Raw genomic sequence first — 26,855 nt, 5'->3', positions numbered from 1 at the left:
GTGGGGAGGAATAAACAATAAGTGACTATGGAGCCCAGGGAGAGGAAAAATGAAGTTGGGTAGACAAAGGAATGGGTAAAGATCAGCATGGGGGAACTAATGCTGCTAATTGGGACCATCAGTGGTAGGCAATGGGTTGTTCGTAGTAGCAAATTGTAAATGTGTGGTACTTGAGGTAAGTACATGGGAGAAGGTGCTCAGGCCCTAAACTCCCACTCCTCAGATCTTTGTGAACCCCCTACTCACCATATGGCTTTATGAACACTTCTGTATGCAAACTGCTGTGGACATGAGTTGAGCATCTACAACTCCATACCATTGGAATCTGGAGAAAAAACTTGGACAGAAAATACCCTTGTAGGAAATTTTGAGTAAAATGTTGTCTTCTTGAGAAACATCAGGAAGTTGGTAGGAAGGGAAGATAATTGGCAGGTGATCTTGGGGAGATACCAATAGCCTTTCCGCTATCACAGGAATTAAGGTCTGAGTTGGTTGGCCTTCCCATCCACCACCAAGTGAGACCTTTAAGCAGTTAATAAATATCCACTTAATGACCTTGAAACACCACTGCCATGGTTATGCAATTCCCAGCTGGGGAGAACACTGGCACCCTTCCTGATTGGTAAAGCAGAATTGTCTGCTTGGTTTAAGGAGGGAATGATATCCAAATCTTCCCCAATCTGGGGATGATCATGAACAAGGTTTGGGGCCAGGGTGTGGCCACTGAAAGCCATCTCACTGCTCCGGATTCTGAGAACACCTGACTTCCCTTCACCCCATGAGCCTTGAGTCTGCAAACCACACCCCTCCCCTTGAGACGTTGATGACTGTGCCAACACCTCCTGGATTTCAGTTTGCCATGGCATCAGCGTTCTTGGTCTCCAATGGTGTTACAACTCACAGGGGCTGCTGGGCTCATTGTTGATAATGATAATCTGATGAGTAGCCACTGAGTAACTACTAAGCTATCAGATAAACAAGAAGTGAGATGTGCCTTCCTGCTTGCGATAATGGCGGTTGAGGCATCCGTATCTTTCTCCGTCCATCAAAAAGTAGAAGATTTCGTTGCTTGGGTGGAATTTTGTGGGCCTACTTAGAGCTTTCAGAAAGGCAGGTGGTAGAACGTAGCTGGTTGGGAGTTAAAAGTTCAGTTTTTTTCATTATTCAAGAAGGAAAAACAAATACAACCTGTGACTATCACATACTGGTCTCATTCATCTTGTTTACTTCAAAGTGGATCTCCAGTATGAGCAGCTCCAAATATTAGTTTGAATTAACTGTTTATACCTGTGGGAAGTTCTAAGAACTTGTTCAGATGGGTCAAAGTTCCTGACTTGATGGTTGGGAGCTTCTTTTATATTATTTAACAATGTCTTGACTACTCATTAATACCTCAGCCCCCTGGAATTATTGCATTATAGTGGTCATGATTTGGACATGCCGGTGTTGGACTGGGGTGTATAAAGTTAAAAATCACACAACACCAGGTTATAGTCCAACAGGTTTATTTGTAAGTACTAGCTTTCAAAACGCTGGTCCTTCACCAGGTGGTTCCATAACCATCTGATGAAGGAGCCATGTTCGGAAAGCTAGTGCTACCAAATAAATGTGTTGGACTCTAACCTGGTGTTGTGTGATTTTTTTTAACTTCATTACAGTAATGCCTTAAGCCTGAAATGGAAAATGTGTGTGTCCACAACCTGAATAATTATGTGAGGTATGTATCAGGAAGAGTATACTTCTTCCTTCAAACTCCAATCAATAGAGTCTTCTTATTTTACTTGGTTCCTGCATAACCAAGCCGTACCTTTTCCCAAATGCTTATAGCATAAGGTTGAGTGTTAAACAGGCTCAGTAGCTTAGCTGTCTCGGCTCCAGGAGAAAATGAAGACTGCAGATTCTGGAGATCAGAGTTGAGAGTGTGGTGCTGGAAAAGCACAGCAGGTCAGGCAGCATCTGAGGAGCAGGGGAATTCCTGATGAAGAGCTTATGCCCGAAACATCGATTCTCCTGCTCCTCGGATGCTGCCTGACTTGCTGTGCTCTTCCAGTACCATACTCTCTATCTCAGCTCCAGGACAACTCTGCAGGAGTTCCTCAGTGCATTATGCTAGGCCAAATCATTTTTAGCTCTTTATCAATGACCTTTCTTCCATCATATGGTCAGAAGTAAGAACGTTTACTGATGGTTGCACAGTTAGAGACAATAAAAACTGCAGAGGATGGAATCCAAGGCAGACAAGCAGGAGGCTGGAAGATCACAGCAAACCAGGTAGCATCAGGGAGTGGAGAAGTTGACATTTTGGGTGTAACACTTTTTCTAGACCCTGAAGAAGGATTACACCTGAAATGTCGACTTCTCCACATCCCGATGCTGCCTGGTTTGATGGTTGCACAATGTTTGGTATCATTCACAATGCCTCAGGCACGGAAACAGTCTATGTCCAGATGCAGCAAGACCTGGACAAGGTCCTGCTGTGGCTATCACTTAGATGTAGAGGAGCTACGCTATGTTGACTGACTCTTGAAACCCACATGTTTAGATTAATTTATTGTTTTGGAGAGGTTATGTAGCTCCATGAGGATAGCAGTGAATGACAGTTTCATTGTGCTTTATGCTACTACACGTGATATGCAAATGGGCATCTCAGACAATCATCACCACTCAAGATGGTCTATAAAGAAAACCTAAGTAGACAGAAGTCTTAACAGATTGAAAAAAAACATACGGTTGTCAAAGAATGTGCTTCATTTGTTTCAAGTGTAATGCTGCGTGGGTTGACATCAGTGGACCCAAACTAACCTTAGTGCTCTTTAATATTTATTTTTCAACCACATCTTGATACCACCTTCTGCAGTCAGTGCCGAGCTTAAGGAAGCCTGCTGAGTGCCCTGCTCCCTTGCATCAGATGAGATTAGCAAGTGTAAATTGTTGAGCCTAGTTAAAAATCACACAACACCAGGTTATAGTCCAACAGGTTTAATTGGAAGAACACTAGCTTTCGGAGCGACGCTCCTTCATCAGGTGATTGTGGAGGGCTCGATCGTAACACAGAATTTATAGCAAAAATTTGCAGTGTGATGTAACTGAAATTATACATTGAAAAATTGATTGCCTGTTAAGCCTTTCATCTGTTAGAATACAGTGATAGTTTCACTTCTTTCATGTGTAAGTCACAAAACCCTTTTTTTTAAAGTTGCATTCTCGGGTTAGCTGTTAACAATGGTGATAGCTAGACAATATGTTGAAGGTGTTGGCCCCCTGTGTTCTCTGTCTATGACCTGATGTTTAGATTGATTCTAATCTAAAAAATGAGATTACAGAGTTTTACATAAATTCATGCAGTTTTTGAGCTCAGAGTTCTACATGAATGCATGCAGTTTTTGAGCAAAGTGCAATGTAACTCTGCAAGTACAAATTCACCCCACAAAATATATGTGTGCATGTGGGTCTTTGTCTATGTGTGTGTGCCTGTCTGGGGTGGGGTGTGTGTGTGTGTGTGTGTGTGTGTGTGTGTGTGTGTGTGTGTGTAGTGAGTGCAGAGTGTCTTAAGTCTGTGAGGGAGTGCATGTGTGAGTGTGGGAGTGTGTGTGTCTATAAGGGTGTGTGTGGGTGTCTGTGTGCGCGTCTGTGTGTACCTGTGTCCGTGTGTATGTGAGTGTGTATGTGTGTAGGAATATCTGTGTGTCTGTGTAGTGCAATGGTGAGCCTAGTTCGCTCCAATCTGACAGGACATTCTCTGCATGCTGTCTGTCATTTATCCTTCATATCAGGCACACCTCTCTCACCCTTTGGGGAAACTGGGGGCAAGATAAGGTCTGTCAGTGTCCTCATTTTTGTCATTGAATTACTGCATCCATTGTTCATGGAGACATCCATACCTTGCATGCTGAAACCACAACGTCCAACAGATTTTGGGCAGACTGCTCTGAGCTTTGCGCCAGAGTGCGCATGATCTCTGGAATCTCTACTAGATATTCCACTGCTTGCCCCTGTATTTCTGTCAGCTCATTAATATTTGTGTTCAGAGGTTCATCACCTATACTGGAATCAGCAGGGACCTCTCCAGCAATACTCAAACTGTCAGAGATCTTGGCTATTTTTTCCACCTCTAGCTCTGTGCCTATTTTAATGCTGTGCTCAACAAAATGTGATTCCCCAAGTCTGCTTTAGAGCAGCATACACATTGAGGTGAATATCTTTAAGGTAATAGAGGTTTGCGAGGAAAGGCTTGATAGTATATTCTTGGAGGTTCTGCTTAGAAGTGTGGCTCAAGGTATTGGTACAAATGGGCCTGCCTTAGGAGAAGATCCAGAGGCTGGGCAGGAACACAATAGCCCATTGGCCAATGTGCTTTTTTTTTAAGAATGCCAATCTCTGTAGTGAAATACGTTTATTTTCTCCTTTGCTGAAAAGTGAGTGTGTATGGTTTTTCTGTGTGTTTTGTGATACTTAAGTGGATGAACATTTTTACTTCTCTATTACAGACTGTGTATGTTAACCAGTAATTGGGTTTAGAGGGAAACCTGCTTAATAGAATGTTGGTTAAAGCATGATATAGATAAGGCATTCATTGATTTCTTGGTAACAGGATAAGTCTTTTTGTTTAATGTTGTGACCTATGAAATAACAGGAGGAGAGTAATGGTGCACTCCTTCAGCCTCAGTTATAGCACTTTCAGAGATAGGCAGCTGAAATACATATTTTCATATTGTGAGAATCAAGCTTAAAAGTTGGGAAGTATTGTGACAATTGTATAGGGCATTACTGACACTGCACCTGGAATATTGGGTATGTAGTGACTGTAATAAGATCAGCCAGGTGGACCTCATTGGATATGAGTTCCCTGATTGGGGCTGTTAATCTGGTCCAATCAGAGAGCCCTGGCTGACATGAGTGTCAGAGGTTCTGTTTATTCTGAGAGCTGGCTCTGAGGGAGCCGAACCAGTGTCAAGTACTGTGCATGAAAAAATAAAGGGTGACTTGGTAATGGGATAGTGGCCTCTGTGGAGTTATTTCAGTGAACGGTTTTGGTTTCTTGCTGAAGAAAGATGTCAGGTCAACAAGACCTGAAAAACATCATAAAATAGTTTTAAACTATACATTCTAAAATAACTAAAATGAATCCGACATTTCACAAGATTTGGAAGTTGGATGCAGCTTGAGAAATTTCAGCAGTAATTAAAGGAACAAAGGTAAACAGGTTAAATCCAAGTGGAACTTTTCACCTTGTAATTGCAAGGACACTGCAAACACAGTGTGACGGAGTGCAGCAAATCACCTATCTCTGAACCTGGCCTGATAACAAAGAAAGAGCCATCAGCATTGCTATACCTGCAGCAGACATATTAGTCCTATCCATCTCTGAATATGACAATGATCAAGGGTATACAATTGCGAAATTGAAACTGATTCCTTAATGGGTCTATCACATGACTGCAGTTCTTCTGGTCTTTGAAGAAGTTTTAATTATGATAAAAATCACATAACACCAGGTTAGAGTCCAACAGGTTTATTTGGAAGCACCAGCTTTCAGAGTGCTGTTCCTTCATTAGGTAGCTGTGGAGAAGGACCATAAGACACAGAATCTGTAGCAAAAGCTTACAGTGTCATGCAAATGAAACAATATATTAAGCAAACCTAGATTGCTGTTGAGTCTTCAGTCTTTTAGAGTGGGTTGCAGATTTCGGTTAATATGTAAATCCCAGAATTTCTTTTAAGTCACATTCTCAAGATAACTTAAAGTTATATAAAAAAAAAGTGACATCTCAGTTCAGACAATGCATTAAAAGTGTGAGGTTAAAGTCTGTCTGTAACCCAACCTTGTGTCAGACTGGTTCGATTTCCAGAGTGGAATTTGTAAAATATTACGTGGATTGACTGCCTGCAGATTGTGCATTTTTGAGTGAAATAGAATGTATCTGCAAATATAATTCTGCAAATGCAAATTGATCCCATAGCTCCGAAAGCTGGTGCTTCCAAATAAAACTGTTGGACTCTAACCTGGTGTTGTGTGATTTTTATCATAATTAAAACTTCTTCAAAAGCCAGAAGAACTGCAGTCATGTGATAGACCCATTAAGGAATCAATTTAATGTGTGCATACATGAGAGAGAGTGAGAGAGCCTGAGCGTCTGCGTTTGAGTGTGTGCATGTGCGTGTGAGAGAATGTGTTTGCATATGTGCTCGACACCAACAATTGCCAATCTCTGAGCACCATCCTACAACTCATCCGCTTCATCCTCGACCATAATGTTTTCGCCTTTGACAACCAGTTCTTCATCCAGATGCATGGAACAGCCATGGAGACAAAATTTGCACCCCAATGTGCCAATATTTTTGTGCACAAGTTCAAGCAAGACTTCTTTACTGCACTGGACCTCCAACCAGCTCTATACACCAGATATATTGACAAATTTTCTTCCTCGGACCCATGGAGAAGAGTCACTGAACAACATCACAATGATATTAACGAGTTTCATCCCACCATCAGACTTGCCAAGGACTACTCTTTACTATCTGTTTCATTCTTGGACACATGCATGTCCATCGAGAACAGGCACCTCAGTACCTCACTAATTGATAACTTCATGATGCTACACTTCTCTAGCTTCTGCCCTAAACATATATCAAAACAGCCATCCCCTATGGACAAGCCCAGTGCAAACACAGGATCTGTTCAGATGAGAAGGAACATGACGGACACCTCAAAGTGTTCAAGGATGCCCTCATAAGAACAGGTATGATGCTCAACTCATTGGTCACCAGTTCTGATGTGCCACAGTGAGGAACAGTAATGACCTCCTCAGGAAGCAGACATGGGATGCAAACGATAGCATACCCTTCGTTTACCAGTACTTCCTGGTAGTGGAGAAACCAGGAGTTCGCAACCGTCGACACATTATCGATGAGGATGAGCACCTCGCCAAGACCATCTCTACGTCGTAACTTCTCACCTTTAAACAACTGCCAAACCTTAACCATACCTTTGTTCGCAGTAAACTGCCCAGCCTTCAAGCCAACATCAATCACAACACCATGCAACCCTGTCATGGCAACCACTGCAAGACTGTCAGACTGTTCACATGGATACCACCATTACACGTGGGGGCACCACCCACCATGTGCATGGTAGGAATTCATGAGACTTGGCCAACGTTGTCTCACTCGTATGCTGCAGGCAAGGATGCCCCAATACATGGTACATTGGCGAGACCAAGCAGACGCTATGACAATGGATGAATAGACACTGCCCAACAATCACCAGACAGGAATGTCCCCTCCCAGTCAGGAACACTTCAGCGGTCAGGACTTTCGGCCTCAGATCTTCCTGTGACCATCCTCCAAGGCGGACTTTTGGATACGCAACAATGCAGAGTGGCCGAGCAGAAACTGATAGCCAAGTTCAATACCCATGAGGATGGCATATATATAAATAAAATATCTCATTCTCACACTCACGCTGACTGTCTCACACTCTCACATACTCACGCAGACCCTCTCTGATGTACGCATTCTCTCTCACACATACACCCCATCACACACACTTTATCAAGTATGCAGACATGCAAACACACATTCTCTCATGTGCAGTCACACTCACATGCACACACTCTCTCTCATGCACTCACATAAACACACTCACTCTCTCTCTCTCTCTCTCTCTCTCTCATGCACGCACAGTCTCTCTCTCTCTCTTTCTCTCTCTCTTTCTCTATCTCTCATGCATGCCCACACGCATGTAAGTCTATGGGTTGAATTTGCATTTGCAGAATTATATTTGCAGATACATTCTATTTTGCTCAAACAATGCAATAGAATGCAGGCAGTCAATCCATGTAATATTTTATAAATTCCAATTTGGAAATAGATCCAGTCTGACTCAAATTTGGGATATAGCCAGAATCTAACTTCACACCTTTCATGCATTGTCTGAGCTGAGATGTCATTTTTTTTATATAAAACCTTGTTATCTTGAGAATGTGACTTAAAAGAAATTCTGGGATTTACATATTAATGAACCGAAACTTGCAACCCATTCTAAAAGATGAAAGACTAAACAGCAATCTAGATTTGTTCATTATATCATTTCAGTTGCATGACACTGTAACCTTTTGCTTTAAGTTCAATGTCTTGTGGTGCTGCTCCACAGCTACCTAATGACGGAGCAGTGCTCCAAAGCCTAGCGCTTCCAAAGAAACCTGTTGGACTATAACCTGATGTTGTGTGATTTTTAGCTTTGTCCACACCAATCTAACACTGGCACCTCCACATTTTAATTATGCACTACAGAACCCTTGTCTCTGTTTGCTCTTTGCCATTTAAGTGAGTTGAGTCTACAAGACCATCAATAGATAGCTTGATCACATGTTAATAGCTGGGTTTGCCTCATGTCCAAGCAAGCCTTATCAAAACCTAGTTCCAAAGGAAATCTTATAATTAACTGCAAAATGGACCAATTTGCCAATTTCATATTGCTACGCCTTTGTCATATTAAAGGGAATTTCACAACTTCTGTCATGGTTTGCTGAGTCTGCCTAAATCTGAGCTTCTCTTGAAAAGAATGTTTCTGCACTTTGAGAATTACAAGGAATAATATGTGTATTTTCGGTTATTTTTATTCCTAATTGTGAACATTTTCCTATTTCTTCCTTTGTAGATATTTTATAATTAACCTGTTCAGTGATGTTATGATACACCTTTGGAGTTAGTGGGGCTTGATCCCAAGCCTCTGACTCAGAAGTCGGGACATGACTATTGTGCCACAGTTTGTTTGTATACCCAACATAGCATCCCAACATAGAGTGTGGAAACAGGCCATCTGGCCCAACGGGTCCACACCGAACAGCATCCCACCCAGATCCATTCCTCTATCCTTGTATTTCCCATGGCTGACCCTCGTAGCCTGCACATCCCTGAACACTAAGGGTAATTTAGCATGGCAAATCTGCCTCACTTGCACATCTTTGGACTGCGAGGAAACCAGAGCACCTGGCAGAAACCCGTGCAGACACGGAGAGAATATGCAAACTCCATACAGGTAGTTTCCTAAGGGTGGAATTGAAGCCGGGTCCCAAGCACTGTGAGGCAGCACTGCTAGCCACTGAGCCACCATGCTGCCCAAATAATCATTCTCTGGGTTTGAAAGCGTAAATAAATCATAATTCTGATTTAACCCTCAATATAGTTTGTGATAGGTAACTTAAAAACTTAGACTTCACAAACAGAGGGTTTAAAGGAAAAATGGCAAGACTGTTGAAACAAAAATTAAAATCAACCTGCTTACAGAATTAAGGTAACAAAGGTAGAAGAGTTGATTTGCTTCCCACCTATCCCCAACAAAGGATGTAATTGTATTAGAAACAACGTAGAAAAGGTTCACTCTGCTGATTCCTGGATGAAGGGTTAATGAGAAAATGCATGTTAGAAAATGCAGAGAAAGTTTGGCTAATACCCATGAGGGGTTAGAAAAATGAGGTTGTTTTCTCTTGTGGATAAATCATGAACTCAGGGACCATGGTTAAAAACTAGAAGTCTCCAATGTAAGAGGTAAATATTGAAGAAAGTTCTGTTTTCTTTCAGAGGATTATCAAACTGTGGGTTTATCTTTCCTAGGAGCAATGGAGACAGTCATTGAATACATTTGTGGCTGATTTGGATAGATTTTTGATTGACAGGAGAGTCAAGGATTCGGGAGGGCAGACTGAAAAATTTAAGTTGAGGCAATAATCAGATCTTCCATTATCTTATCAAATGGAGAGTGGGCACAAGAGTTTGAATGGTCTACTTCTCCTAATTTTTCTTGAATGAAATCTGTGTCAATCTGCTTTGTTACCTGTACTCAATAATATTGAAGCCATTTATGTTTGGAAAACTTATAACACTAAGTAGGTTATTAGGTTAAGGGAAGTAGTCTCAGCAGAATTAAAATGGGTCGAGAGTGTGGTGCTGGAAAAGCACAGCAGGTCAGGCAGCAACCAAGGAGCAGGAGATTCGACATTTTTGGCCTGAATCGTCGACTCTCCTGCTCCTCGGATTCTGCCTGACCTACTGTGTTTTTCTAGCACCACACTCTTGATTATAATTTCCAAAATCTACAGTCCTCACTTTCGCAGAGTTAAAATGGGACCAATGTTCCTATACACGTAACATGAGAATCATAGAATCCCTTTGAAAGCAAGCCGTTTTGTCCATCGACACCACACCAACCCTCCAAAAAGCAGCCCACCCGACCTACCATATAACCCTGCATTTCACATGGCTAATCCACCTGGTCTGTGTGTATTCCCATGTTTCACAAAATAACTATCCTTTCCAAAGTTATATTTCCCATTCTCTCCCACTCATCCATTTCTCATTCCCCCTCAGAACTCCCATTCTCTGCCACTCCTATTTCTAATTCCCTCTCAGAATTTCCATTGATTTCCACCACCATATTTTGTATATCCACTCAGATTTCCCATTTCCCCCCCACACCTGTATTTTCCATTCCTTCTCAGAATTCCCATCTCCTCAGAACTTCCCACCCCTTCCCATTCTCTCCTACTCACATTTTCCATTCATCTCAGAATTCCAATTCTCAACAATGCTCAATTTTCCCATTCTCTTTCAGTCCCTTTTCCCATTCACTCCTAGAATGCCTATTTTATCTTACCCACATTTTGTATTCCCTCTCAGAATTCCATTCCCTGCCAAGCCCATGTATCCTGTACCCTCTTGAAACTTCTGTTCCATCCCAACACCCCCCGCATCGCGGTCTTTATTTATTGGCTTAAGTCTGGCAATGCACTGATAATAGATTTAGTGCGTTGTTTGGATATTCACAGTTTTGTTAGTATATTCTTGAAAAGGAATGGAAAATATTATCCAAAACTGAGCATGCCTTATTTTCTTTATGGAGAAATTATGCTTACTATAACTTGCACTTATATCATGCTTTTAATTTTAAGAGTCGTCAAAGGAAACAATAAATGGTTGCCATTTATGTTAGGACTGCTTAATTTAAATCTGTAACTACTTTCATTGAATAAAACGCAAATAAATTGACTTTTTAAGGTGCCGCTGAAGTGACTTAGCATTATTTCCATAACATTGATAAAATATTATTCACAAAATTATTGTTCCAAAGCCTGTTAAGTACATACTTAGAAATTTTTTGCCACCTGTAGTGTGATTCTCCAAAAGTTTTTTTTTAACACTTACATATGCAGCTATTACAGTCTCCATATTTAAATTATGAGTTATATCTCAGAATGGCCATAGCATTTGCTAAAAGATGCAAGGAATATCTTCAGCGACCTATTGTTTATTTATGCTGTAAATCCGTTGAAATGTGTTAAAATGCTCCACTCATTAAAAAGTCCTGCCACCTATGGATTAAGACTTTGATGTTACCAATCCTGCTTCAAAGCCTTCTTTCAATGCTATTAATCACAGTTTAGCCTCTGAAGATGTAGCCAGAGAAAACATTTGGACATCTTGTGCGAGATGTACTAAAACTTTGACATATCCTGAGTATATCGCACTTTTATTTACAATCTCCTCTTTAACATCCCCAACATAAAACTGGATTCTCTCTTTTCAGGTAACTTAGCACAATCAAGAGCAAGAGTAAATGCAGCATCAAGGTCATTACCTCCACAGCTTAATGCAGGCCGTAAAAAGGTTTGTATGTTTTATAACTGGTTCATTCAAACAGAGAAACATCCAGTTTTCATTGTGAGATTTACATTAAGCTACAGTTTACTTTATACAGTCATTAAATATATTTTGATAATAATCCTGGGACCCCTTTCCTTTTTTTATTACTTCAGTACAACTTATCTGTTCTGCTGACTTTGTGAACTACAAAAGTGTATTTGAATTCAGTTCTTCATAGGATCGAGTGAAACAAATTCACACAAACTGTTTCAGGAGAATACAATTTATTAATAGATTAATTGAAACTTTATTTTGAAGTTTTTCGAATACTCATGCAGTTTAAACTAATAAAGCAACAGTTGTGAAATGAAAATATTTACCTTTAAGTATTTAAATTTTATGCTTAGATTCGGTTAATTTTAATTGCTCTGTATTAATTGCATAATCTCAAACTGCATTTCACGTGCACTTTACACTTACATTTACATCAAAGCACTTAGTTCTTGGGTTCTTCATTTGCATCCTATGGCGTGAGTCACCAAGACTTATACCTATCCCTCTGGCTACTATATCTTCAAAGAAAAGAACTGAAGTCAAGCCAATCAATGAATACAGCCAGCACAAATCCAATACATACATATTACTACATTTCAACAGCAAACATTTAGCTGTAACCTTTTCATCAAGCAGGGACTTGATGTTTAAAAACAAATTGCAGCTTGTGGTAAAATAATGATGTTTACAAAAAATCTAAAATTATTTCAGAGTTTTCCTAAAAGCAAAAAATACAAGCTTTCTGATCCAAAAAGCTTCGTTGGTGATTGCATTCATACTATGATGTGAGAGACTAAATAATGACTCTTGCTACAGATCTAATCAAAATTCCCAATATTTATTTAGCCTTGTGATGATTTTGAGTGCTTTGAAGTTATGCCTTTTAATGCAACTTGTGAGAGGGACATTGAGTTTGTCAATATGTTATAAGTACTACCTGCAAAACAACACGCTGTGAAAACTTGAGAGGGTTTAAAACAGAATTCTGTCATTATTGCCAAAATGTTCACTTTTACAGCACTTAAATCTTACTTACAGTGCTGATCTTCTATTGCTTTATTTCTTGAATAAAAATTATCTATCTTGTTATATGTTGATCATCTTTTATTCTATTTACTTTTCAAATACAGTCTCCTAAATACTTGCTGAAGGTAAGAGTGACAACAAGATAACATTTAATGACATAAATGTGAGAGCAGTACACATTGGCAATTGTTCAGTTTATCTGTGCACAAAATAAGTATTTTTTTGTATTGTTTTACATTTGTAATGTCTGTTTCAGTGTTGATTTCCTGATTTAATTTGTATAATTATGACTCCTCATTACATAAGCCATGAAATTGGCCATGTAGCCCCTTTTTCTCATAAGCTATGCGGTGTATTAAGGCCTCAAAATGGCAGCTGGAAGTTACTCACTTACTTCCAGCCAGATCTACACAGGCCATTTTCTTTGGTAAAAACAAATAATAGGTGCCCTTTAATCACCTCTGGACATGATAATACACCCTGGAGTACACTTAAGGGGCTTCATGCTTGACTGATGTCCCTGGCAACTCTAGCACTATGGCAAGCAAGCACTACTGGAAATGAACCCTAGGAAGTTCATTATCTAAATCAGGAATCAGCTGGAGCAGGAACACTCCTCCTGATCCTGTCTTAAAATACTCAGTTGTTTCTGATTTTTCCCAGCGCCATTGCTTCAGGAGTCCTGAAACCTAATTGCAGACTTGAGGTCTTAAGCCAAAAATCAATTGAGAACACTGACTCGGTAGCCACCACCTTCAACCACAACACTTCAGGCCTTAAACCAACTCTGAGTCACGAAGACCAGTCCTCACCCATCCACAGCCTCACTTCACTGCATCATGCCCCGCAAGCTTTTCAGCACCCCCCTCCCCCACCCACAAATCCCACTCCCCTCAGCCCCTCTCTGCTTATCTAAGACTCTATGCCTAGACCTGACCAACCCTGATCTGACATCTAATTGTGGACTTTGGACCCTGCCTGTCAACACTCTTAACAAATTCCTGCCACGATTCTCATAGAGGCCTGATTTTTCTAAACTCAAACTGCTTTTTTTATTTCAGAAAGGTTACAGTACGATGTCAATAAGGGTTGAGGCACAATGCCAAGCGTGCTTCAAATCTCATTACTTTGTCACAGAGTGGTAAACCTCCATTTCCATGGGCCGTGCTCCCAAATTCCTAGGTCCCTTCAATTTTGCATTCCCAGATGCTACATGCAAGTGTTCCCTTGCAGTGCTCTTGAGCTGGCTGCCACGGGTGTATCTGAATGGTTTCAATGGATTATTGCTTAATTTTAAGATTCAGTCCATTTTCTGTTGGCAGATCAATACTGTGTCAGGAAAACTTGCATCACAATGTGAGTTATCAAATTATAACAAATATAGAACAAAAAGGAAATCAATGAAGAGTTGAATCAAGGAATGGGATCAAGTTTGAAGTTCTTATATTTTCTTTACAGATGAAAATTAATTGAATATCTTAAAAATTACAAATTATAAAGAACTTCATATTCATCCTTATGCATTAGACATTTCTGGACTCTTTACACAAAATTTAATGACTCATTTTAATGGCAGGCTGAATGACATTCATGCCCACTGGATTTATTGTACTTTGCAGCACCAAGCACTTTGGCTGCAAACCAATAGTAAATTAAATATGTAAAAATTCTATTTTACCTATCACGTCTGCCATAACAAAAAAATTCTTGCTAAATTTAATAATTAAAAACAATCTGGTGAATTAAATCTATTGTAGATCACAGAATGTCTATTCCATATTTTTAAGCATTACTTTAGGATAGATTCTAATCACCTTCCGATTTCCCTGTTTCCCTATGGGGAAATGTTACTATCTTGACATCTATTTCCGGGTTAGTTCAGTTTATTGTAGGAATTTGCCATGCTGAGAGTTGCAAGCATCATTGATGTGAAATTCCTCAAATCTAAAAAGCATTTTTATGTTGCTACATGTTTGCAATGAATTTATCTTTCATTGCACATTTACAGCCCATTCACTAATGTGTCATTTTTTTGCATGTTCTGTTGTTCTCTGGAGATTATGCAATAAAACCAATTCTTAGTTCACAAATTTGTAACTTCAGTTTTGTTAGATTAGGTGGCAACATGCAACAACAATTATAGGCTAAACATAATGTCTACCTACATCCTAAATATATTTACGTAACAAACAAAAACGCATACCAGTGCTTATGATGGTAATGTAAACATACCTCTGAAGCCATTCATTTTAGTGGTTCATTAGATTTGATGAAATATGTTGTTTATAAAGTACAACATCATCAAAATGTTAATATTGTTGGGTTAATAGGGCTTTTTTAAAGACAGAATTTATATGTTGGATACATTTTATGTTGGTTTAATGGCAAAAACTTGAATTGTGTTCTATTTTAATATCCACAGTATGCCTTTAAGCTAGCACTCTTTGATTTCTTTGATTCTTTTTATTGACTTTCAGTTGCTGAATCTCTGCATTTTTTTTGCATTTGTAATTTTATCACTCTATCCACAGCTTATTTGTAGAAGGCAAACTTGTTTTTTGTAATCCATAAATTGCTGACAAATATTGCATTTCCACTGTACCATATTCAGGTTGATACACTGGAAGTTATGCGACATCCCGAGGAAACAACAAACATGAAAAGACAAACTGTGGCTTCTTACTTCAGGGTAATGTGTTAATTTAGTTGCAAATATTTTAAAAGAAAGGCTTTTGAAGATCATAAAATGTCATTAACACTGTAAAATGTTAAAGGGCGTGCATTTATACATATGGGGACTATGAGACAAAATTGTAAGCTTCCTGTGCAGATGTCTTTCTTTGATGTTCTTTTCCAAAGTTATTCTCTCTGATTTTACCAGATAATATATTTTAGTAAAAAAAATAGAATTACAGATCCCAAATAATTTTATTAAACTGTAAAGTAAACAGAGAATGATTGGTTAAAAAAAGTTGAAAATATGTTGAGGAATTTTGCAATAATATCCAGGCCAAAAACTTGGGCAGAAGGTCATTTAAAAGGCACATACTCAATGAGACTTTGAAAAGATGTAATTGTAATTTTAGTACTTTTATTTCTAGCTGGAACTTTTGTGATTTTGAATACCAGCTGCAGTGTTTCTTATTTATTTTGCTTGAAATTTTCTTTACAGGCAGCAAACAATTAGCATTAAATAATTTGAATAGAAATGATTTAAATTGTCCTAATTCTCATGAATGTAAATAGTTAGGAATGTACCACAGAGTCATACAGCATAGAAACAGGCCCTTCTGCCCAGCTTGTCCATGCCACAAAACTACACTAATCCATTTACCGACACTTCATCCATATCCTACTATGCCCTGGTATTGTAAGACCTCATTTTGGATTAGTGGTGCTGGAAGAGCACAGCAGTTCAGGCAGCATCTGAGCTGCTGTGCTTTTCCAGCACCACTAATGCAAAATCTGCAGTCATTGTTTTTACCCATTGTAAGTACTCATCCAGATGTTTCTTAAATGAACATTTTAACTCTCCCTCCCACTCCACGAAGGACATGCAAGTCCTGGGCCTCCTCCACCACCAAACCTTAACCATCTGACGCCTGGAGGAAGAACGCCTCATCTTCTACCTTCATCCCTCCATCCACATGGGATTAATGTAGATTTCACCAGTTTCCTCATTTCCCCTCCTCCCACTTTATCCCAGGTCCTACATTCCAACTCGTCACTGCCCTCTTGAACTGCCCTAGCTATCCATCTTTCTTCCCATCTAAACACTCCACCCTTCTCTCCGACCTATCACCTTCACCCCCACCTTCATCTACTTATCGCATTCCCAGCTACCTCCCCCCACCCACCCTCCCCTCCAGCCCCAACCCCTTCCCATTTATCTCTCAGCCCCCTTGGGGCTTTTGCTCGAAATGAAGGGCTTTTGCTCGAAATGTTGATTTTCCTGCTCCTCAGATGCTGCCTGACTGGCTGTGCTTTTCTCACACCACACTCTTCGACTCTGAACACCAGATTATAATCCAACAGGTTTATTTAGAAGTGCTTGCTTTCAGAGTGCTGGTCTTTCATCAGGTAGCTAGTGGGGCAGGAATCATTCATGGACCTATGAGATTGTACAACAAGGTTCCTTTGTTTCTCAGTACTCCCTGAGGATCTGCCATCAATTGTATGTATCCTTTCCTTATTAGACATCCTTAAAAGGAATCACCTCACACTTTAGATTAGATTAGATTCCCAGCAGTGTGGAAACAGATCCTTTGGCCCAACCAGTCCACACCGACCCTCCGAAGAGCAACCCATCCAGGTCCATTCCCCTACATTTACCCCTGCACCAAACACTACGGGCAACTTAGCATGGCCAATCCACCTGACCTGCACATCTTTGGATTGTTGGAGTAAACCAGAGCACCCAGAGGAAACCCATGCAGACGGGGAGAATGTGCAAACTCCACACAGACAGTTGCTTGAGGCAAGAATTGAACCTGGAACCCTAGTGCTGTGAGGCAGCAGTGCTAACCACTGAGCCATCATGTCGCCCCCCCCCCCCAACAAAGAAAGTTACTGAGGAATGAAGTGCCGGGCAGCGCCCGTAGTTAACTGGATGCGAACATGCGACCAGACGGATTTTGAGGAAATCCAAGTAACTACTGAGCTAAAGCCAGCGACTTATTAGGTTTAAATTCCATTGGCCGTTACTCTACCCAGTTTACCAGCTAATCAATGTAAGCCTGGAACCATCCTCCTCACTTTCAACAATAGCACCAATTTCTGTGTCATCTGCAAACTTTCTAATGTCTTCTGCATTCACATCCAAGTTGTTAATATACACAGCAAGCAACATGGTTCCCAGCATCGATCCTTGTGGTATTCTGCTGGTCTTAGGCTTCCAATTACAAACAGAATCCTCCAGGATTAGTCTTTACCTTCTATTTGTAAGCTGATTTTGGATCTGGTTTGCTAACTTGCCTTGGATCCCATGGCCTCTTATCTTTTGGACCAGCATTCCATATGGGACATCAAAGGCCTTACTGAAGTCCATGAAACCAGATCAACTGCATGATATTCATCACTTTATTTAGTCACGTTTTTGAAAACCTCGAATTAGTCAAACAGGATTTCCCTCTAACAAGTTAGTGCTGACTAACTCTGATCAATCCCTGCATTTCCAAGTATTGATTAATCGTGTCCTTCAAAGTTTTTTCCATTAATCGCCCTACCACTGATGTCAAGCTAATCAGTCTGTAATTATCTGGCTTATTCCTGCTGCCCTTCTTGAATAAAGAAACTACATTTGCTGTACTGTATTCATCTGGCACTTTAGCTGTGGCCAATAAAGTATTGGCCGCCAGGAACCCAGTAATCTCTTCTGACTCGCATTGCAGTCAGGGATACACCTCAGCACCCGCTGGAGATTTGTGCACCTTTTGGCCTACTAAAACATCTAGTACCTCCTTCTTGTTAATAATAATATGTTCTAGAACCTCATCATGCCCTCTGATACCCCAACTCCAACCTCTTTCCCTTCTGTGAAAGCAGATGAGAAAAATTCATTTCCAACCTTGTCCATGTCCACTGGTTCCATGCACACATTGATCTTCTGATCTCTCATATATTTTTATGGTAGCACTCTGAGTCTAAATATATGTATGAAACGCCTTGAGTTTTTCTTGATTCCATCTACCAAGGTTATCTCGTGGCCCCTCTTTGCTCTCCTGATTTCCTTTTTAAGCAATGTCCAACACTCTTTATGCCTTTGAAGGGCTTCCCCTGTTTTTAATGTACTATGCCTGACATATGCTGCCTTCTTTTTTCTTTATCAAACTCTTGATATCCTTAGGCATTCAGGATTCCCTGGACTTAAGAGGAATTTACTAGGTCTGAATTCTTGCTATACTACTTTTAAAAGACTCCCACTTTCCAAATGTCTACTTACCTGCTAAGTCTGTTTGCCAGACCCTGTCTAATGATACTGAAATCAACCTTTCCCCAGTTTAGTCAGCTAATTTCTACACTATCCTTATCCCTTTCCATAATGACTTTGAAACTTGGTCACTATCCCCAAAAATACTCAACCACTAAAACTTCAACCACTTGACCAATTTCATTTCCTAGAATTAGGTCCAGCACTGCCCCATCTATCAACTGGTACAAATCGCTTTCCTAGATGCACTTTAAAAACTCTACTTTGTCTAATCTTAATTGAAGTACTCTCCAACTTTAACTCTATTCCTCTCAGACCTTTCTGTGGTTTGCCTACATATCTGGTCCTCTATCTCCCTCTGACTGTTGGGAGGCTAGTAGTGTAATTCCAGCAAGGTAATCACCCCTTTTTTATTTCTGAGCTGCACTCAGGTGACCACATTTGAAGACTCTTTTAGGATGTCTTCCATTACTGCTTTGATGGTTTCCTTAATCAATAAAGCAATGTTCCCACCTTTTTTACTTCTACCTATCTCAACTGAAACTTCTGTACCCTGGAATGATGACCTGCCAGTTCTGTCCTTCCTTCCACCATGACTCAATGATTGCAACAGTATCATGTTCCCATATATGACCAAAGTTATCAGTTCATCCATCTTGCTAGTTAAGCTCCTTGTACTAAAACAAAGTTAACAATCGCACAACACCAGGTAATCGTCAAACAGGTTTATTTGGAAGCAGTAGCTTTCAGAGCGCTGCTCCTTCTTCAGGTGGTTCTGAAGCAGGGCCATAAGACTCTGCATTTCAGTGTCATGCAACTGAAATGATATGTTTAACAAACTTAGATTGTTGTTAAGTCTCTCATCTCTTAGAATGGGTTAATAGGTTTCGGTTCATTAATATGTTAATCCCAGAACTTCTTTTAAGTCACATTCTCAAGATAACTTAAAGTTTTATATTTTAAAAAAATGGTGACATCGCACCTCAGACAATGCATTAAAGGTGTGAGGTCAGAGCCTGTCTGTATTCTAATCATGAGTCAGAATGGTTCTATTTCCAAAGTGGAATTTACAAAATATTATATGGATTGACTGCCTGCATTAATTGCCTACAGGTTTGCATTTTTTGAGCAGAATAGAATGTATCTGCAAATATACTTCTGCAAATACAAATTCACACCCTAGACTTACATGTGTGTGCATATGCCGGAGAGAGACAGAGAGAGAATGAGTGTGTGCTTGTGAGTGTGTGCATGTGAGTGTGAGTGCACGTGAGACATTGTATTTTAGTGTGTGTGCAAGTTTGGTAAAGTGTGTGTTTGAGTGTGATGGGCTATAAGCCTGTGAGAGGGTGCGTTCGTGGGTGTGAGTATGAGGGATGCATATGTGTGTGTATGAGAAAGAACGTGTGTATGAGAGAAGGTCTGCATGAGTGTGTGAATATGTGAATGTGATGGCATCCTTGAGTACTTTCAGGTGTCTGTTATGTTCCTCCTCATCATGAAGAACATGATGGATACCTGAAAGTGCTCGAGGATGCCCTGAAAAGAACAGGGTACGATGTTCAACTCATCCATCGCCAGTTCCAAAGTGCCACAGCGAGAAACCGTAATGACCTCCTCAGGAGACAGACATGGGTTGCAACCAATAAGGTACCCTTTGTTGCCCTGTACTTCCCAGGAACCAAAAAACTATGCCACGTTCTTTGCAGCCTGCAACGCATTATCGATGAAGATGATAATCTCACCAAGACCTTTCTCACTTCTCCACTTCTCGCCTTTGAACAACTGGAAACCTCAAACAGATCATTGTTCACAGCAAATTGCCCAGCCTTCAGGACAACATAGACCACAACACCATACAATTTTGTCATGGCAACCACTGCAAGTCATGTCAGAGTGTCGACATGGATGCCACCATTACACGTAGGGATACCACCCACCGTGTATGCGGCAGGTACTCATGTGACTCGGTCAATGTTGTCTACCTCATATGTTGCAGCAAGGTTTCCCCGAGGCATTGTACATTGGTGAGACCAAGCTGACAGTACAACAACAGATGAATGGACACTGCACAATCACCAGACAGGGGTGTTTCTATAGAGTCAAGGAACACTTCAGAGGTCCGGAACATTAGGCCTCGGATCATTGGGTAACCATCATCCAAGGTGAACTTCGGGACAGGCAACAACAGAGACTGACCAAGTAGAGGCTGATAGCCAAGTTCGGTACCCATGAGGCTGGCCTCAACCAGGACCTTGGGTTCATGTCATACTACACTTGATCCCACTACACCATAGACTCTCTCTCTTTCTCTCACACACACACACACGTATACACACACGTACACACACACTTACATGCTCAAATACTCATGCAAACATCTCTCATACACACACTGTCTCTCATATGCACATACATACACCCCCTCCACACTCACATCCATGCACGCAGCCTTTCACAGGCCCATACCACACCTGCAAGCACACACTCTGTCACGTGCACTCACACGCACACAGTCACCTCGCTCTCTCTCTCTTTCTCTCTGTTTCTTTCCTATACATGTATGTTGATGGGGTGAATTTGTGTTTGCAGAATTATATTTACAGATACATTCTACTCTGCTCAACAAGTACACAACCTGTAGGCAGTCAATGTAGACAGTCAATCCATATAATATTTTGTAAATTCCACTTTGGAAATGGAACCAGTCTGACTCAAGATTGGAATATAGACAGACACTGACTGTACACCTTTAATGCATTATCTGAGCTGAGATGTAACTTCTTTTATATAAAACTTTAAGTTATCTTGAGAATGTGACTTAAAAGAAGTTCTGGGATTTACATATTAATGAATTGAAACCTGTAACCCATTCTAAAAGATGAGAGACTTAACAACAATCTAGGTTGTTAAATATAGAATTTTACTTGCATGACAATGTAATCTCTTGCTACAAATAGTGTCTTATGGCCCTGCTTCACAACCACCTGAAGAAGGAGCAGCGTTCTGAAAGCTAGTGCTTCCAAATAGACTATAACCTGGTGTTGTGTAATTTTTAACTTTGTCCACTGCAGTCAAATACCGGCTCCTCCATGTCATGCACTAAATAGATACAACTTAGTTTTCTAGGCATCCCATGTGACTTATCCTGCCCCTGTCTTCTCCATCTACTGGACCGCCCTAGCATTCCTTCTGTGTCTGATTGGACCATGCTCCCAACTTTACATCTACTCTGTGCCCCCTCCCCTTGCCAGGTCAAGCAAAGCACAAGCAAATCTCACAGCAAGGATATTGGACCCATTCCAGTTCAGGTGCAACCTGTCCAACTTGTACAGGCCCCACCTATTCCAGAAACTATCCCAAGGATCCAAAAATCTGAAACCCTCCCTCCTACAACATCGCTTTAGCCCATTATTCATCTGATCTATCTTCCTATTCCTGTACCCAGTAGTGTGTCACATTCAAAGTAATCAGAAGATTACAACTTTAGTAGTCTTCCTCCTTAATCCACTGCCTAACTCTCTAAATTCCTGCTTGTGGATCTCTTTTGTTAAACCCATGTCATCGGTACTGACATATGTCACAACTGCTGGCTGTTCACCCTCCTCCCCTAACACCACCCCCCTCCCCTCCGCTCCCCCCCCCCCCCCCACCCCAAACGTAGAATGCCCTCTGAGATAATCCTGACACTGGCACCAGGGGGACAACATACTATTCCAGAGTCTCGTCTACTGCCACAGAACTGTTTGTCATTTCCCATAACGATCGAGTCCTCTATCACTAAAACTCTTCCTGTCTTATCGAGTGAATAGAAACAGTTGATTGATTCCCAGCCAATAAAGAAAGTTTACAGATGGATTTTCTTTCTTACCCGTAGTATTCCTTAATGGATCTACTGTCTAAAATGGTGGTCGGACAACCTCATTTTGTCCGTTGCATCAAACCCAATGACGATCGAGAAGCAGAAAAGTTTTTTGAAGAAAGAGTACTGGTTCAGTTGCGGTACACTGGCATTTTGGAAACTATTCGCATTCGGGCTCAAGGATATTCTCATCGCATCCTCTTTGAAGAGTTTGTTAAAAGGTATAAGTACCATAGACAATAAGGGATATAATGTGTAAAATGTGTTTTATCAACCAAAATACTTCGGGTAGAATCTTATAGGGACCTTAACAATATGCGTGAGATCTGTGGCATGAGAAATTTGACAAGGTTTGCATTGACATTAGAAAAACTCACTCCCTCTGTCATGCATTGGCTGAGCAGCAAGGCAAATATCTCACTAGGTTGCTTGCTTGCTCTCTCGTAGCAACAACCTACGTCATCTTACTGTACATCACACAAAGACTTCAGTCTAACACCTGCAGCATATGCCATCTGTTGATGCAGTAAACACACTATATATGTATTCAACTCCATGGCCATGTTGGAAAGTGATGGGGACTTGTAGTCAGTTCAGTCAAAGCCGGGGACTGTCATCTTTCAGGGATACCAGTACCGTCAGACATTGGCACAAGCCTTCACACAGTCCAGGGGTTGGCCATGGTCAGTCACCCACTTGGTCCACTCACAGTCAGGGAATCTGTCTAAATACAGTCCAGGGAGTGGACAACAATCTGTTCAATAGAAGCAGTGCTCAGGAGCAATGAGGGGAATTGTGTATTATCCATTGGGAAGCTGCTTAGACAGTGATCAGTGTTCTGGTCAGGTATGTTTCGAGATTGCTCATCGAAGGTCAGCAGAAATGGGGCCAATACATTTATGGGGATATTATTGATTTTCAGGAGTTTGTGATCACAGTTATCTAATCTCAGCAGTGATAGAATCATAGAGTCATTGAGATATTCAGCATAGAAACAGACCCTTTGGTCCAACTCGTCCTTGCTGATCAGATATCTCAATCCAATCTGGTCTCACCTACCAGCACCTGGCCTATATCCCTCCAAACCTTTCCTATTCATATACCCATCCAGATGCCTTTTAAATGTTGCAATTGTACTGGCCTCCACCACTTCCTCTGGCAGCCCATTCCACACACGCACCACTCTCTGCGTGAAGAAGTTGTCCCTTAGGTATCTTTTATATCATTTGCCTCTCGCCCTAAACCTATGCCTCTAGTTCTGGACTCCCCCAACCCAAGGAAAAGATCTTTCCTATTTACCCTATCCATGCCCCTCATGATTTTATAAACCCCTATAAGGTCACCCCTCAGCCCAACAATTTGTAGCAATTTTCTGATATTTTGTTGAGTTTAAGAACCAAAAGCTTAGTATGTTACATCAGTTAATTAGACAAAGTCTATGACCCTGACAGATCAGAATGCTTTATTGATGCTAATGCCTTACTGTAGAATGGAGAACCTGGGGTGCAGGATTGAAGTAATGGAGTGTTTATCTTTGATATCATGCAGTCTTTGCTGGTAACAGTCTTTGTTCCTCTATTGGCCTGACATAGGGGAACTTCTGGTCTTCTCCCAAATAGTTGGTGACTCATTCCCCTGAATTCTCACTTTTTTGCCCTCTTTCTCTTCCTCCCTCCCTTCTCTCTTGATGATCCCCATCTCCCTCACTCTGTTTCCCTCTCTCCCTCCCCCACCCATGTTGATGTACCTTACTTTGAGAGTTGGTTATTTATGCTGAGTAAATCACCATTTTAAATCCTCTCGACCAATGACCATGGGCAGCTACTCATGATGCCAGGATGACAGTTTACCCTTTATCCACCTTCATTTGAAAATTAGATTTTTTCATTGCTTCTAAGAACAAATATTTCTCATTTTCCAAAACACTGCATTCACAATAGGGTACTGTGTGCTCAATAAATCATTTGTTAAAGTTTGCTTCTTACTACTGCAACGCAGTTAAATGAGGTCTCACTACACAGGAAGTACTGACTATGGAATACTTAAAGGACAGAGTTTGAAAGGCAACTCCAATTTCCAACAATATGCCCATTGATCATTGAGGGGAGTGCAAGGGACACTGTAATGGCGCCAGGGGATCACTGCCACAAGGGGGTGGGAGAAAGGAAAGGTATGTGGAAAGGTGGGGACAAGGATGATGATGGTGAGAAACTCAAGATGTGTGGGGTGTAGACTAAGCAGCATCAGAGGTTATGGTAGCCTACTGAAAATTGTGGATAGTGTGGGGAAGGTGATAATGTTATTAGCAGTGATCACCATTGTGATCTCCAGAGGGGGTGCTTAGAGTACCAGAGTGGGCATCATTACATTGTAATGTTGAGGCTCTTGGTGAAGGGACGGTACTTGGAGGAAAAGTTCATTATCGTGCATCTCCACTTGCTGGGATGGATGGAAATGGGCAGTCAGGTTACAAGAAAGTTCAAGGAGCCATGGAGACACCTAAGGGGTGGGGTAGCAGGTATCAATGGGAAGTTGCGTTATATGCCAATACTTGCCATTCTCTGGATACAAGATGAAATTGGAATGTGGTACAGGGCAAGCAGTGCCAGTTTTATGGGTGAAAGAAAAAATCTGCATCTGCTGGACATCACATTGAAAAAGCAAAAACATGAAATATGTGTTTGCAAACTCCACCTAAGTTTCATTTGCAATAATTTCTCCACCCATTTGTGATGTATGTTCAATGAATGTGCTTAGGCTTCAATTGTTGATCAAAGACAAATTGCACCATGCCATTGATGCTTGCCAGTGGATACTATAGAAAGCTGCTCAATGCCTTAATTTCCTATGTATACCTTTGATGATTCAGACACCCAAAGAAACAGCAAAGAGAGGATATACTATAACCAAACATAACCAAAAAAAACCTATATATATATATATTGTTTGAGTGGATTTGTCTGATGTATAAGCTATGAACACAGACTCAGTGGGCTGTATGATTCTATGATTCTATGGCAATTAGCTTGAAATATGGTATGTCTAATCAAGACTACCAACAGTAAACTGTTATATTTCAATAATTATTTTAATTGATCTCTTTACAACATTGGCTCCTACTTAATGAGTACTTTGATTTTAGAATTTTCAACTCAGCTTTCAGGTATTTCTCTGGCCTTGTTCCTGCTTTGTCTCTGTAATCTTCTCTAACTCTACAATTTGAGATCCTGTGAGCTAGTCCATGCTGTCAAATCCAGGCCTCTTAAGGACCTATGATTTCAATCATTCCACCAATAGTGGCCATGCCTTCAGCTGCCATATCTTTACTTCTGCACTCAAATCCTACATTCTGGAAGTTCCTCCTTAAATCTCTTTACCATTTCACTGCTTTGCTTCCTTTAAGACAGTCCTTAAAAACTTGCTTCCGTAAGCTGCATTCTGTCAGTTCTGATATTCTCCACATTGGGAATTGCAACAACATCATTACCCACCAAGTGGAAATGGGCAGCCAATTAAATTATCAATTAATAATTAAATTGGCAAATTTACAGCTGCTTCTCATCCTTGATGGCATTTTATCAACTCCAGGGTGATCCCACAATGTGTGCCAAGGCTGCCATGAAAACTATGGTAGCTTCCCAGTGGGGTTCCCCATAGTTATAAGGGACCTTTTTTAATGGATTGTCTGTGGCCCATGGTGGGACTTCCTTACCTTTGATTAATGGGGCATGCCTTTCCTGACCCCGTGCAATAAGTTGAAATTCTCACCTGGCCTCATTATCATTGCTGCTGTTGGACCTCTGACTAGGTCAGCAGCTCTGAGAAGCAAGGATTGTGGCCCTGGTAGTAACTACTTCATTATCTGCTACCTGTTATATCCTACCCAGACTCTCATTGTCCATTTATGCAGGCACATGACCCACTTTTATCCTGGCAGTGGTTCAATTTAGCATATGGGATCATTCTGTCTTATGTCCTAAAGTTACATTTACTTAAATAACTCTATTAAAAAGGATTTTTAAACATTTTTAAAATGATTTTTTTTTAACATTTACTTTGTATGTTAACTTTGAAGGGATAGAATATTCTTCAATTGATTTAATAAAGTTTTTTTGTGTCTGATTTAACAATTATCTGATTGTTAAATACCCATAATTATAAAGTGTGACATGGGTTTTGGGGTTCTAATGAACTGAAATTGTGAATCTTTTCTGTTATTGTACCTCTGAAATTGACAACAATTTTGAAGTTTATTTACCATGACAGACTGTGATTAATTAGAAGTTATTCATCTAATGAAAGTTTCCACTTCTAATTTATTAAATTTTCTGTGAAAATCCTGGT

The 26,855-nt window shown here is 40.6% G+C and overlaps 1 protein-coding gene across 1 annotated transcript in view; it reads left to right on the top strand.

Moving 5' to 3' along the window:
- Positions 1-26,855, top strand: part of myo3b (myosin IIIB) — a 568,489-nt gene that overhangs the window by 317,850 nt on the left and 223,784 nt on the right. Inside the window, exons 23-26 of the mRNA XM_060827913.1 lie at positions 11,585-11,664; positions 12,825-12,845; positions 15,332-15,409; positions 22,527-22,732. Coding sequence (XP_060683896.1) covers positions 11,585-11,664; positions 12,825-12,845; positions 15,332-15,409; positions 22,527-22,732 — 385 coding nt within the window. The remainder of the gene's footprint in view (positions 1-11,584; positions 11,665-12,824; positions 12,846-15,331; positions 15,410-22,526; positions 22,733-26,855) is intronic.

The sequence above is a fragment of the Hemiscyllium ocellatum genome, chromosome 7 (genome assembly GCF_020745735.1).
Source record: "Hemiscyllium ocellatum isolate sHemOce1 chromosome 7, sHemOce1.pat.X.cur, whole genome shotgun sequence".
Taxonomy (NCBI): Eukaryota; Metazoa; Chordata; class Chondrichthyes; order Orectolobiformes; family Hemiscylliidae; genus Hemiscyllium; species Hemiscyllium ocellatum.
This window is presented reverse-complemented; position numbering and strand designations above follow the sequence as displayed.